We start from the raw sequence: 15,831 nt of genomic DNA on the forward strand, positions 1-15,831 counted from the left end.
AGGATGTAATGTGTGTAAAAGGATACTATCTGCTGAGCTAGAATGATGTCATAGGAGCTCTTGCTTTGCACAGTATTGTTTTAACTGAAACATATGCATACTAGGACTATGGAAAGAGAGAATATGATTCCAATACAAACCATGTTAAGATAATACAGCAGTATACAAAGCAAGGGCTATCTCGATATATCTTTCTCTTTTTCTCCAAGTTATTTTTATTTGGTGATGAAAGACTTAATATTGAATTACAGAAATAATGGTTGTCACTGACTTAGTGGTTGAATTCTCCAAATGCCACACTAGTATCCTGAACTCTTTATTTCTGGAGTGTGTGATTAATAATCAGAAAGAAATTGAGAATTATCATTGTAAAAGAACAGTCAAATGAGAAAGAAAACCATGATGTGCAAGAGTATTTAAGAGACTTCATGTATAATGCTAAGTCAATAAGTATAATGTATCAACCATAGTGTCTAGACCAAATTATAAACCCATAATTTTTGTTATTATTGTAGTTATAACCATTAGCATTACCATAGCATCAGCTCTATACGGTCATGGTAACTTTCACATCAGTGAAGCCTATCTGAATCATCCTTGAATGATCATCCTTGAATCATTACTGAGTACTGATTCTTTTTTAAAGCAATACTTTATTCCAGTGCCAAGATTCATACTGAAACCTGATAAAATAACTCTGCTTCTTCACTCTCTCCCTTTCTCTTTTTCAATTCTAGTGTCCAGTATCAGCAGACGGAGTAAAATATGGCAATCTCTTCAAACCACACCAACCTTAGAGATATTTGGTACACCATGATTGGTATCCCAGGACTAGAAGATGCACACATATGGATTTCCATTCCCATCTGTTCCATGTACATAGTTGCTGTTATAGGCAACACCCTCTTATTATTCCTGATATTTACTGAACGCAGTCTTCATGAACCCATGTACCTTTTCTTGTCCATGTTGGCCCTGGCAGATATCTTTCTCTCCACAGTCACCACACCAAAGATGTTAGCAATCTTCTGGTTCCAAGATGGGGGTATTTCTTTTGGTTGTTGTGTGTCCCAGATGTTTTTTCTACACTTCATCTTTGTGGCAGAGTCTGCCATATTGCTGGCCATGGCATTCGATCGCTATGTAGCCATCTGTTATCCATTACGATATACTACTATTCTAACCCCCTCAGTCATTGGAAAAATGGGTATTGCATCTGTGATTAGGAGTTTCTTTATCTGCCTCCCCTTGGTTTTTCTGGTTTATCGGCTTACTTATTGTGGGAAGAATATTATTCATCACTCATACTGTGAACATATGGGCATTGCCAGGCTTGCCTGTGATAGCATCAAAGTCAACATATACTATGGTGTGATTGTGGCGCTATTTTCTACATGCCTGGATGTCGTGTTAATCATCATTTCCTATGCTCTTATACTCCGTACTGTGTTTAGAATTCCTTCCCAAGATGCCCGACTCAAGGCTCTGGGTACTTGCGGCTCCCATGTCTGTGTTATCCTACTGTTCTATACTCCGGCCTTTTTTTCATTCTTTGCTCACCGATTTGGGGGCCACAATATACCACTCCATGTACATATCCTCCTTGCCAATCTTTATGTGGTGGTACCACCCACTCTCAACCCGATTATTTATGGAGTTAAGACTAAGCAAATTCAGGAGAAGTTTATCCATATCTTTTCTGTGAGCAAAAAATTATGCTGATGTTAACTATACAATTTAATTTTCCCATTCTTCTATGTAATTCCACCAATTGTAGAGTCCCTCAAATTATATCAGACATCTTATATGATGCCAGCATTACGAAAAGACAGTAACAGTGAATTTCTGAATTTTCTTATTTACTTATTCATTTATTTTATTGCTGATTTCTTTCAGGACAGTATCAGATCAGGGACACCTTAGACTCTGTAAATTTTGAGTTTAGTTACAACAGACTTAAAGCACATTAACTCAGTCACTATCTTCAATTTCATATGGACACAGAAAAGTAGGAAAAGTAAAAAATAGGAAAACACAACCCACACCCTAAAAAAGAATGGATAAAACAGAATTCCAAAAAAACTTAACAGGTTCTCTTTCCATTTTCCTATATTACCTTTGAAATTCAGAGAAAATAATATGTGTTTAGTATTGTGATCTAGTAGTGAGCATTTGAGCTCCAAGTTCAAGTTTTGAATTCCAGATGTCTTGCCTTGGTAAGGAGTATTTACCCTTTCTGGGTTTCTATATATTTATCTTTATAGTGAGCAGGAAATACTGCATATTTTATAAGGCTATTGAAAGTATTAAATAAGATGATTTATACAAAACTTGTAAAAGAAGTGTATAACACAGTGAAATTCAAAGAATGTTGCCTATTGCTATTATTACCAGTAGTATATTTGATCTGCATCCCACAAATACTGGACAGGATAGAAAAAGAAGGCTCCTTTCTTTTTTTTTTTTTTTTTTCCATGTATTTTTTTAAATTTTTTATTTTTTATAAACATATATTTTTATCCCCAGGGGTACAGGTCTGTGAATCACCAGGTTTACACACTTCACAGCACTCACCAAAGCACATATCCTCCCCAATGTCAATAACCCCACCCCCCTTCTCCCAACCCCCCCTCCCCCCAGCAACCCTCAGTTTGTTTTGTGAGATTAAGAGTCACTTATGGTTTCTCTCCCTCCAAATCCCATCTTGTTTCATTGATCTTCTCCTACCCACTTAAGCCCCCATGTTGCATCACCACTTCCTCATATCAGGGAGATCATATGATAGTTGTCTTTCTCTGCTTGACTTATTTCGCTAAGCATGATACGCTCTAGTTCCTTTCTTCACATAACGTCAGACATTCTGGGACATAATGACTTAGGTAATCTGGGGGCATCAAACCATTTTAATTTCTCAGTGTGAAGGCAGGAGAAAGATTTTGTTAGAGATAGAAATTGAAGAATTATTATCATATATGTTAGTTAAAGCATTAGGATGGACAAAAAATCCATATCAGCTCCTCAAATGAATATTAAAGTAGTTATAACAATCCTAGTCATTACATGAATGCTATGAACTGTATTTTTTTCACAATAAGAGCAATAATTATTACTGCTACTGGTAACAGTAAAAGATATTTATCAGGGAATTAAAGCAACAATGGGATGTCAGATGAAATAAATATGTAACAAAATAAATAATAAGGAACTTTATATGTATTGAATATGAATATGTATTCACTTGTACAAGTACTCATGCAAATTTACAAATGTGTCTTATTTGCTCATACCATTGCTGATGAAGGTGAAAGCTGAAAACATAAATGCACAGGATGAATACATTACTCAAAATATAGTATAATTATTAATATTACAGAAAAAATTACAACAAAACAGTAATATGTAAATAAGTTAAAATTTTGGGGTTTTTTTGTTTGTTTCAGGGGACTTTTTATTAAAAGAGAAGGAGGGGGAGGATAGAGAGGAAATGAAGAGAAAGAATCAAAGCCGGTTCCACACCCAGAGCTTAAATATTTTTTTTAAAGATTTTTTATTTATTTGAAGGAGAGAGACAGAGAGAACCCCCGTGGGAGGAGGGGCAGAGGGAGAGGCCCAAGCAAACTACCCACTGATCAAGGAGCCCAAACTGGGGTTCCAATGCAGGACCCTGAGATCATGACCTGAGCCCAAGTCAGATCTTTAACTGACTGAGGCACCCAGGGGTCCCTAAGCTAAAATGTTTTAAATAGAAATTACAGGTTCATAAGATGGGACAGACTTATCAGGTAACCTCAAATAAATGGATGTACACACACATACATATTCATATAAGTAATCACATATATATGCATATTTGCATAAAAATTCTGGAAAAATATATAGAATTCTACTAATGTGTAAATTTTTAGAAGAACCATTTACTTGCACATTTAAAGGGACACATTGGGGTTGGGAATTGATATACATGTAGTTTAGTAAAGAAAGTTTAACTTATGCCAAAAATACATAAACATTACCTTATAATAAATAGAAGCAGCCAAAATTAAGAAATAGTACAATGAATAGTTAGTTTAACCTATCAGAATATATCTATATATCTATATCTCATAAAGATATTTAAATTCCATATATATTCCATATATGTGTGTATATATATGTGTGTGTGTGTGTGTGTGTGTATACATACACATGAAATACCAAGATATTCTGCTTTTTGAAAACTATTGAGTTTTCATTTCCTCCACTAAGTCTATTATCATTAAGTACCTCTGTTAAAGGGTACCAGCTAGAATAAGAGTAGAAAGGAAGGAGGTTTAGATGCAGATGAAGTTCCTTTAGACACAAAAGAGAACCCCTTTCAGCATGAGATGAGAAAGAGATATATGGAAAGGAGAGGGAAGATACAGTCTTCAAGGTTCTAGTTTCAGTTTCACACTCTCTGACCCTTGTTCAAAATGTCAGGGAATAAAAGCATAGAAACCCAATGAGTTTTGAACAGGAAGAAAAAGGGAGGGGGGATGAATATCTTATTTTCTGCTTAAATATCTGAAAGAGATTTCATAGCAAGTTGTCTCATGCCTTTATGGGAGAGTAGCATTAGAGTAAAAATGACCATGTGGCACGTTCAGTCAGAGAACTGGTTTCCTTCTATTTCACAAAGACAACAGTGAATATAGGATTTTTTCACAGCATTTTGGGGAACACAAAGACCATGGCAAATGCTGCGTAGGGAAGTTGAAAATAGAGTTGCTTTGGTTAGGGAAAAATGGTTCTGTAGCCAAGGGCCATAGACACAAATGCCAGAGTTGGGGAAGTAAGAGAAAATAGGTCAGGTTTCAGGGCTTGTAGATTAAGATCCAACATTTTGGATGCCTCTCTAAGAGGAATCCAGGAGAAAATTATCAAATAATATATCTAAATCCCATCACTTTCTACCTCCTCAAAATTTGACTTATTATTTAACCTTGATGTGTTTTAAACTATCCATGTATGTAAAAAAATAATACCTACATGGAGTCTTGCTGGGGAGATAAATTAGAAACAAACTGAGAAGTATCTGGATGGCTCAGTTGTTTAAGCATCTGACTCTTGATTCCAGCTCAGTTCATGATCGAAGGGTCATGAGATTAAGCCCTGTGTTGGGCCCTTCACTGTGTATGGAGCCTGCCTGAGATTCTTTCTCTCCTTCTGCCCCTCCCTGATTTCTCTCTCTCTCTCTAAAATAATTAATTGATTATTTTTTTCAAAAAATAAACATTTATATTACTTGGCCATAGTAACATTTTATGCTTTCTCTCTCCTTTTTTTTTTGTTTTTTAAACTGGGCCAGGAAATTTAAATGAAATTAGGAAATATTTTCAAATGGTAGTTGCTATTTGTATTATTTGGGTAAACAAACTGATCACATAAGTCTATTTCATTCTACCCTGGCAATTACTGCTTGTCAATATCTTTAGTTCAATTACTGCTCATAGGAAGGGAGAAGGGAAAGATTGAGTGGCTGGTGAGTAACTTGGTATCAAGATTAGTTTTTCATTGTTTGTCTCACTACTTTTTAAACGGCCCGAAGAGTCAAATTTCTTCATAATATTTACTCCATTACACGACCATGTGATAGAGTGGTTAGCAAGGAGAATGGCTGAATAAACAAGAATGCTACCGAAGGTAGTAGAAATGGACTAAGATCATTGCTGACACCTAAATAATTAATTAAATGATTTTAATCAGTAAAATTTATCTTTTTCTTAATGAGTAGATCCCAAAATACCTTCACTCAGCTGAACATGGTAAGATATACATTTTAATAGTGAATGTACCTTATACATTAATAGGATCCTCAGCCCATTATATATGTATTTTCTTATTTATAAAATTGATCACAATATGACCCATATCAGTTTCACTGACTTATGGTTGTGGGGAAAAATGGAGAGGGAATAACATGAAAAACATACAAATAAAAATCATTAAATATATTTATAACTATTTACTGACTTACCCTTTTAAGCTCTACTTGTTGACTTTCAAATACATTCACATTTGATCTCAAGACTTACATTCTTTTCAGATAAAACAATCTCTGGACTCTCCTTCGTATTTGTTGGGTCTTGATACTATAAATAATGGGGTTCATCAAGGGTGGGAAAAGAATATAGATGTTGCCCATGAGGACATGAACCAACGGTGAGAGGTGTTTTCCAAAGCGGTGCACCATAGTCAGACCAATGATGGGGATATAGAAAACTGAAACAGCACAGATGTGAGATACACAGGTCTGCAAGGACTTGATTCTCTCCTCTCGTGATGCAATAGCTAAGACTGCATACAAGATCATGATATAGGAGATAAGTATGAGCACTGCATCCAACAATAGGTTGCTGATTACCAGGGCTAGACCATAAATGCTGTTGAAGCGGATGTCTGAACAGGCCATTCTAATTAAGTCTTGGTGCAGGCAGAAAGAGTGAGAAAGGATGTGGGGGCGGCAATAATTTAAGAACTTCAGGCGAATGATGACTGGAGGTATGAGTAAAGAACTCCTGCATAAGATTGCCACCGCAATTTTCATGATTTTGTCATTAGTTAAGATGGAAGAGTAGCGTAGCGGGTTGCAAATGGCAATGTATCGGTCAAAAGCCATAGCAAGGAGGACAGAGGACTCCACGAAGGACAGACCATGGATAAAGTAGGACTGGGCAATGCAGGAATCCAGGCTGATCTCATGAATGATCCCCCACAGGACCCCCAGCACTGTGTACATAGTAGACAGTCCCATGCACAGGTCAGTGAGGCCCAGCATGGCAAGGAGGTAAAACATGGGCTGGTGTAGGCTTGGCTCAGTCCGGATCACATGCAGCACCATGCAGTTTCCCAGGAAGACCATCGCATAAATGGAGGAGAAAGGGATGGAGATCCAGAGATAGTGAACTTCAAGGCCAGGAAAACCAGTGAGAATAAATCTGGAACTACTGACATTCAAGATAGAGATGCGAGACATTAGTAGAAGATTGAAAATATTTCTAGAGAGATGTTACAAGTTAGATCAGTTTATGCTCCTCTAATTTCTAGTAACACTTGTCAGCTTTTGAGAAGAAAATAAATTAAAATATAATACAGTTTCCTTAAGTGTCATAAACTTAGAAAAACAGAGACCTGCTTCTGTATTCTTTAAGGTAAAAATCCATTGTCTAGACAGAGATTTTCCAGGACCAGTGGCTATGTATGCCAAGAAACTAGGGGGGTTTTATGCAGAAATAATGATGCTAATGGGATTTGGATTTGGAGCTGGACTTCTGGGAGTCTCTGTTCATTCCTCAAAGAAGGTAACAGCCACGGCTGTTATTATCCTCAGTAAAATATGGAATGCATTGCTAATACTTCTCGAGTACCACAAATGTTTCTGTCACTATTCCCAAGGGGCTATAAGACCCCAGAGGAAACAAACTGATTAAAGTAAACTAACTTGCAGAACATTACAATTTAGTTGAGAGAAACCTAACAAACTAAGAAATCAGAACTTTTTTTTTTTTTACATATTCCACATTGTTTAGCCCCCTCCAAATCAATTATCCTTTTTAGTTGTACTTCATTATATTTTTCTTTATTTTTATGTACCTCATTATTCTGCATGAGATTCCTCCTTTATCTGGTCCTCTGTTTTTATCCCTTTTATCTTTTTATATAACATAAATGACATTTTAAACTGTCAAATACCAAACCAATACTTCATCTCAGGTGATAGCTGGAAAGAGAATGGCTAAATCATATGGTACGTATTTATTTAACTTTCTAAAATACTTGCCAATGTGTCTTCCAAGGCAAGTTACCATTTGACATTCAGGCCAGCAGTGTATGAGAATTACAGTTCCTCCACATCTAGGCCAATATCTTGTATAGTCAGATTTTTTGGTTTTCTTTTGCTTTGCTATATTAATAGATGTGTAGTGATATATCACTATGGTTTTAATTTGTCTTTCCCTTATGATTCTCTTGCATCTTTTTACATGCTTATTTGTTATATATACAAGTCTTGGTGAAATGGTTATTCAAATAACTTTTCTTTTGTGATGAAGTTCTTTTCTTATTGAGTTTGTAGAGTTCTTTACACATTTAAATTACAAAACCCTTAGGAGACACTTGATTTGCAAATAGTTATTTTCAGGTTGCAAATTGTCCTTTATTTCTCCTAACAGTGACTTTTGCAAAGCAATTTTTTTCATGTTGACAAACTCCAATTTATATATATTTTTCTTTGAAGGTATATGTTATGTTATGTTTACAAACTCTGTGTCAAATCCAGGGTCACAAGTCTTCCTTCCTTTGCTCCTAGAAGTGTTATATTTTACCTTTAGTTCTATAATCCATTTTGAATTGGTTTCTGTAAATGGTATCAAGTTTGTTTCTGTCTTCCAGCACTTTCATTTTGAAAAAGGCTACACTTTTTTTTTTAAATCAAGTGTCTTATTTCTTGTTTTTTATTTATTTTTTATTTATTTTCAACATAACAGTATTCATTATTTTTTCACCACACCCAGTGCTCCATACAATCCGTGCCCTCTATAATACCCACCACCTGGTACCCTGACCTCCCACCCCCCGCCACTTCAAACCCCTCAGTTTGTTTTTCAGAGTCCATAGTCTCTCATGGTTCACCTCCCTTTCCAATTTCCCCAACCCCCTTCTCCTCTCTATCTCCCCATGTCCTCCATGCTATTTGTTAAGCTCCACAAATAAGTGAAACCATATGACAATTGACTCTCTCTGCTTGACTTATTTCACTCAGCATAATCTCTTCCAGTCCCATCCATGTTGCTACAAAAGTTGGGTATTCATACTTTCTGGCTACACTTTCTCAATTGGTTTGTCTTTGAACTTCGACCAAAAATCATTTGAATGCATTTATGTGGTGTATCTGACCTCTCTAGTCTGGTGTTAATCTATGTCTTCCTTCTTCCACCACACCATCCTATCTTGATTATTGTGGCTTTATAAGAAAAGTCTTAAAATGCAGCAAGGTTCTCTAAATTTGTTCTGGCTACCACCATTCCTTTGCCCATACCTATAAATATTGGGATACATTTGTAAATATGTGCATAAAACTTGTGGAGAAGTTGATTGAGAGTGTGTTAAACTAGAAAATAAAATTGGGGAAAAATCAGCATGTCTTCCAATGCATTACTATGGAATATATTTAAATCGGTCTATTCTTTGATCTTTCCATTACTATTATTTGGTTTTCATTCTAGCATTTTGAACATTTTTTTAGATTTAATGCCAAATATTTTATTTTGCGGGTGCAATTATAATGGAATTTTTTTTAAATTTCAGAATCAAACTGTTATGCTTCTGGTTTCTGTTCTGACATGTAAAGGCCTCAGAAGTTCCCATTTTTATAGCAACAATAATAAAAACTAAACAAACTGAAAATCATTCTTTTCTCAAACCGATCAGAGAACTGAAGTTACAGGGCAAACCATAGTCTAGAAGTACGAAAAGAAAGGCGAATAAAGAGAATGACAAAAGAAGCCGAGGGAACTATAAATGCTTCTATAAAATAAAATACTTAATCAGCACTGTTGATGAAGTTCAGGGTGCTCAGTATGGGTTAACATGAAAGGGAGTGGGTTCTGCAGACTCTAATAACATGGCAGTGTAATTTTATGAACTTTACTTCAAAGAACCCACAAAATTCTTCCAGTGAAAAGCCAAGGGAAAAAAAAATCATCTTGTGTCTGTAGCGGGGAAGGTTGCAATTAGCCATTTTGGAACACATCCAGTGTGGTGTCCCTGAGAAAGGCCTACTTTCCAGTAGAAGAGACTTTGCTAGTGTCTATCTTAGGCAGAAGCAAAAAAGGGAATTACCCGGCTCCGGCTCTCTGTAGCCTTCCTATCTCACCCAAAAGGGAGGGAAAAGCAAATTAACACAAGTAAATATGATAGCCTAAAGACTCAGGCCCACCAAAAGACAGACTTGCCATAAGGTAAAAGAATGTTTTCCCTCTCTCACTTCTTTCCACAATATCAACAAGGCTTGATATATTAACAGTGGGTTATAGCTGAGAAGCTGCAAGGTGCACACTCTAAGGTATTCTTAGGAAAACTAAAGACAACAGTAGAGACAAAAATAATAGAGGAATTTGAAAGCGTCAGCATGTATGACTCCAGTAAATGTTTAATGTTCCAACCTGTAGCTAGTTTAATATAAAACCATACACTGAATGGTTATGCATCTTAGTACCTATCATTGATGTATTTTGTCCATCCTTCAACAAAAGCTTATTGCTAACTTCCTGCTAAAAAGAAATCAAGATACAATATGAAGATACAAAGCAGCCATCATAACCAGACTCAGATACGAGTCACATTCATAAACAAGGAACAGAAAATTACTATGATTAATACGGTAAGGGCATGGATAGAAAACATATACAATGTACAATAACAGATGGATAATGTAAGCAAGGAGATGGAAATTCTATGAAAAAAATCAAAATAAAATGCTAGAAATAAAAAACACCTTAACAGAAATAAAGAATGACTTCGATGATAACATCAGCAGACTGGCAATGCTGAGTAATGAATCAGTGAACCATATACATCAACAGAACTTTCAAAAATCAATGTAATATTAATTTCAGGTATACAGCACATTGATTCAATGATTATATGCATCACCCTGTTCCTGGTGTATTTAGTGCCATGTTTTAAGAATTTTTGTATTTTGGGTAGTTATTTCACTATTTAAAATGGCCTCCAAGCACAGTGCTGAAGTTTTTCCAGCATTCTTAAGTGCAAGAAGGCTATTTACATACCTTATAGATAAAATATCTGTGTGCATGAGATAAACTTCCTTCAGGCATGATTTATAATAATGGTGTATGTGAGTTTATGTGAGTTCAATGTTAACAAACCAATGATATGGTACTCCTAAGGAAAGAAAAAGAGAATTCTCTCATCTGCAGGGGAGAATTCCCCAGAAAGGGCTAAAACAATGTCTTTAGTGCATGTTAAAGTGATGGAAAAGATGGAAAACCAGCTACATTTGTGGATTCATGAGATGACAGATGGCAAAAGCTGCATAGTGGGCATCCTTCTGAGATTTAGAAATTTAGGGTCACCATACACATTAGTTGGGAAAATGTAAACCTCACTGAGCTAGTACTAGCTGGTTTGCATGTTTCAAAAGGCTATATGGCATGAAAAATGTGAAACTTCAGGCAGGACAGAATCAACAGATCAGGAAGCAGGAGAAACTTTCATTATCTGCTAAATGTTATAGGAAAAGGGTTTTGTGCATAAGCAGGTTTTCAATGCTGATGAGACTGACTTGTTTCATAGTGACACTGGCAAGAGAATCTATACAACATGATGGGGTTTCTGCTAAATGCTATTAAATGCAAAATTCTGTTATACTCACTAATGTGACTAAGGTTTGTAGAAATAGTTCAGTATTCAATGATTCCGTGTTTGTGGCAACTTTATAACCATGAATAAAGGTAATTGACTTGTAACTGTGCATTGACATTTTCAGTGTATGTATATGGAGAAATACATATGAATGTAATATCCTAGCTCATTTCCCCTATAGAAATGACCCACCTAGCATCCACATCTTAAGCTTCTAAATAGTAATCTGTATGAAAAGGCCCCTAGCTTTTTGGGAAAATAGATGCTGATAGGGCCAGCTAGGGAAAGTATGCTGAACATACCATTATGCCAAAAATTAAAGAAGTGGTAAAACAAATGTCAAAAAGATGCAAAAGCCAAATTATGGTCCTCTTAATGACCAAATCTAGAGCAAATTGAACACTAAAAATATAATAGTGACTATAATTACCTATCAAATAAAATAAAAACAATAAAATAGTTCCATAGCATCAAATACTCTCTTGCAAAATACTTTTAAAGTCAAAGGAAAATATACAACTTTACTGTAATGATTCCTGGGAGACCCAACCTTAACAAAAACTCATGTTGATCACCATGAGCATTTGGACAGATTCAAACTACATACGACATGAATATATATACATGAGAAGAATAGAACCTCATTGTCATTACATTGCTGCACAATCTGAATCTAACCATGAGGCCGAATCAAACAAACTCAGATGAGAAGCGTTCTATAAAATAGTTGACTTGTGGGGCACCTGGGTGGCTCAGTGGGTTAAAGCCTCTGCCTTTGGCTCAGGTCATGATCCCAGGGTTGTGGGATCAAGCCTTGCATCAGGCTCTCTGCTCAGTGGGAAGCCTGCTTCTCCCTCTCGCTCTGCCTGCCTCTCTGCCTACTTGTGATCTCTGTCTGTCAAATAAATAAGTAAGTAAAATCTTAAAAAAATAGTTGACGTGTAATTTTCAAAAACTTGTAAGTTATACAAATCAAGGAAATTTGAAGACATTTCACAGGGAAGAAATTTTAAAAAGTAGGAATACTAATACATACATGATTCTGAACTGTATTTTTATTTACTATAAATTACATTGATGGTATAATTGGAGAATTTTTTTTTTAAATAAATGGGGATATAGTACATTACTAAGTATTTCTTTTTTTTTAAGATTTTATTTATTTATTTGACAGGCAGAAATCACAAGTAGGCAGAGAGGCAGGAAGAATGTAGGGCCGGGGGGGGGGGGAAGCAGGCTTCCCACTGAGCAGATGAGCCCAATGTGGGGCTCGATCCCGTGCTCACTTCGGCAGCACATATACTAAAAAAAAGTGGGGCTTGATCCCAGGACCCTGAGATCATGACCTGAGCTGAAGGCAGAGGCTTAACTCACTGAGCCACTCAGGCACCCCATAATGGAAGAAAGTTTATCCGGGGTCTGAAAATTTGATAATAGTAATGTGTCCGAGTTAATTTCATGATGATGATTATTTTATAGTTATGTAAGAGAATGTCCTTGATTATAGAAAACATACACTAAAGAATTCAGGAAGGATAGGGCATTGGGTAGAAAACATCATTAAATCATTCATGAAAATGTTCTATGTAGTTAAAACTTTCCCATAAAACTATTGAAAATATCTCAAAGAAAAAAAATAAAATGTGACCAAAATAGAGAAATGGAGAAAAGTTTTTTTAAATAAAAGATATATTTCTTAAAGATATATTTGTTTATTTTAGAGAGACATGAGCATGCATGAGTTGGGGCAGGTAAAGAATCTTCAAGTGGATTCCCTGCCAAGTGTAGAGCCCAACAAAGGGCTCGATCCCACAGCCCATGAGATCATGACCTAAGCCAAAACCAAGTCAGATGTTTAACTAACTTAGCCACCCAGGTGCCCCATTTCTTTCTCTTTTTTTTCCCCTTTTTTCCCTTTTATTTATTTATTTATTTGTTTGTTTATTTATTTATTAAACTTGAGAGAAAGCAAGTAGGGGAGGTGCACTGAGAGGGAGAGAATCTCAAACAGACTTGCTTAGCATGGAGTCCCCACACAGGGCTTGATCTCTTGACCCTGAGATCATGACCTGAGCAGAAACAGGAGTCATTTTCTTAACCAACTAAGGCACTGAGGCACCCCAGTTATCTATAATTTTTTTATACAGCACTGGTGATTTATTATACAGATAATAAAGAGAAGAAAATATTTTAACTATTTCACTCATGAGAGCATAATTAACGTTGTACTATTGACACTCAAGTGAATGTCAATATATTTTGTGTCATTTTTACAGTATTTTTCCAAATGTTTTATATATGGTTCTTCATATTATGCCTCTCTAAAAGGAGACAAATTTTTCAGGGACTCAGAAAAGGGAGAAATGTTTACTGAGGAAGTCAGTGAACAATAAAAATGAAATTTAGGGAAAAAATGAATAAACCTCATGTAAAACTTATGTAAATATTTTGGTTGATTTCAAACTGAAATAAAGACTAAAGATTCTTCTGGTACTATCTTTTCCCTTGGGTATTTACTTCTTGCTTTTTTCTGAGTAGGTAGTAAATTTTTAGTCAACACGGTGATTCTCTCTCCCTCGAGAATTAAAAAGATCTGTGGACCCTAGACAATGTGGCCTTTTACCCATTCCTCTCAGTCTCAGGGACTCAAACTACTACCCTGCAGTGAGTGACTGGATGAGATCTCTCACTTGCATCAGCCTCCAAATGGGAATGGTGGCCTCCCAGGAGCCTGGGTCCACCTGACCCACACAATCTTGTTCATTCCTTTCTCATAAATCTGAGCGTTCTGACTCCTGGTGCCACAGTCACTGGCAAGAAGACAGTGTTCAGGGGGCTTCCTCGGGAGCAGCACAGTAGGAACAGCCCTATGCCCCTCAAGAACTTTAGCTACTGTCACCTGCTGTGTGTCCTACAAGTGACTCAGAAGGATTAAAAGAGAATGAAGTTAATGATCTAATTTGCCCAAAATGGTCAGGGCATTGACTTGCTTCTATGACCTGAGACCAACTATCAAGGAACTTTCTTGGGAAATCATCCTAGGCTGTGGCTTCTCCTGTAGAGTGGAGCTTTCATGGGATTCTACAATGTGCCTTACCTGTGCTACAATGTGAGTAGCTGTGTCATACTCCACTACTCTCAGCACAGCAGATCATTGGACAAAACTGGTCAGTAAATATCAATCTTCTCTGGAAAATTACCTTCACATAATCATGTCTGCTTCTTCTGCTTCCATTATCAACACCTCAGTATTCATTTCACAGGATTCCCTGGCCTAGACCAGTACTATCCCTGGTTTTCAATTCCCTTCTCCTCCATCTATGCTGTGGTTTTCCTGGGAAACTGCCTGGTGCTGCATGTGATCTGGACAGAGCAGAGCTTGCATGAGCCTATGTTCTACTTCCTGGCCATGCTGGCCCTCACTGACCTGTGCATAGGGCTTTCCACAGTGCACACGGTGCTGGGGGTCCTGTGGGGGCTCAGCCAGGAGATTGGTCTGGATGCCTGCATTTCACAGACTTACTTCGTCTACGGACTTTCCTGCACAGAGTCTGGAGTCCTTCTGGCCATGGCCTTCGATCGCTTCATTGCAATCTGCAATCCTCTACGCTACACATCCATCCTGACTAACAACAGAGTCATTCATGTCATGGTGGCGATTTTGATGAGAAGTGCATTGTCCATTCTTCCTGTCATCATTCGCCTGAAGTTCTTCCATTACTGCCGCCCCCACATCCTCTCCCACTCTTTCTGCCTGCACCAGGACCTACTCCGACTTGCCTGCTCTGACATCCACTTCAATAGCTTCTATGCCCTGGCTCTGGTCATTTGTACCTTGTTGTTGGATGCTGTGCTCATTCTCATCTCCTATGTTTTCATCTTGCATACAGTGCTGGCAATTGCATCCCGGGAGGAGAGGCTCAAGTCCTTGCAGACCTGTGTATCCCACATCTGTGCTGTCCTGGTTTTTTACATCCCCATCATTGGCCTCACCATGGTGCACCGCTTTGGAAAGCATCTCTCACCTTCCGTTCATGTGCTGATGGGCAATATCTATATTCTCTTTCCACCCCTGATGAATCCAATCATCTACAGTGTAAAGACCCAGCAGATCCGAAGCCGGATGAAGAAGTGCTTGGATGCAATCAGTAAGAATGTTTAAGGTCAGAAGAGTGAAGCCACTTCCCATATGTGCAACAACTTGCAATATAAATAATAATTATTATAACATTTTATTGTTTAATGAGGACTTGAGTGTTAAAGAACTTAAGAGGCTTTTCAATACAAGAGGGAAAATAGAACTAATTTTTAAAATACACATTCCAGAAAATATTTCTGAATGTCTGCTGTAGAATAATCATGGCCATCATATAAGGAACAAGTGTCTCTGCATTTTGTTGACATGTTCTTGAAACATGGTTGCTATAT

The 15,831-nt window shown here is 36.9% G+C and overlaps 2 protein-coding genes and 1 pseudogene across 3 annotated transcripts; 2 read left to right on the forward strand and 1 right to left on the reverse strand.

Annotated features, from left to right (window-relative positions):
- Nucleotides 1-765: 765 nt before the first annotated feature.
- Nucleotides 766-1,722, forward strand: LOC309840114 (olfactory receptor 52Z1P-like; the record flags this gene model as incomplete). The annotated part of the gene is made up of 1 exon (XM_082682183.1): nucleotides 766-1,722. The coding sequence occupies one exon, from the start codon at nucleotides 766-768 to the stop codon at nucleotides 1,720-1,722; it is 957 nt and encodes a 318-aa protein (XP_082538309.1).
- Nucleotides 1,723-6,049: 4,327 nt separating this feature from the next.
- On the reverse strand, nucleotides 6,050-6,994 carry LOC309840158 (olfactory receptor 51V1-like; the record flags this gene model as incomplete). Its single annotated transcript, XM_082682231.1, has 1 exon — nucleotides 6,050-6,994. One exon carries the CDS (start codon nucleotides 6,992-6,994, stop codon nucleotides 6,050-6,052), a length of 945 nt encoding a protein of 314 aa, XP_082538357.1.
- Nucleotides 6,995-14,615: 7,621 nt separating this feature from the next.
- On the forward strand, nucleotides 14,616-15,565 carry LOC309840308 (olfactory receptor 51V1-like; annotated as a pseudogene). The gene has a single exon. The product of its transcript is annotated as an olfactory receptor 51V1-like (transcript).
- The last annotated feature ends 266 nt before the right edge of the window (nucleotides 15,566-15,831 follow it).

The sequence above is a fragment of the Mustela nivalis genome (assembly GCF_964662115.1).
Source record: "Mustela nivalis genome assembly, chromosome: 9".
In the NCBI taxonomy this organism is placed as follows: domain Eukaryota; kingdom Metazoa; phylum Chordata; class Mammalia; order Carnivora; family Mustelidae; genus Mustela; species Mustela nivalis.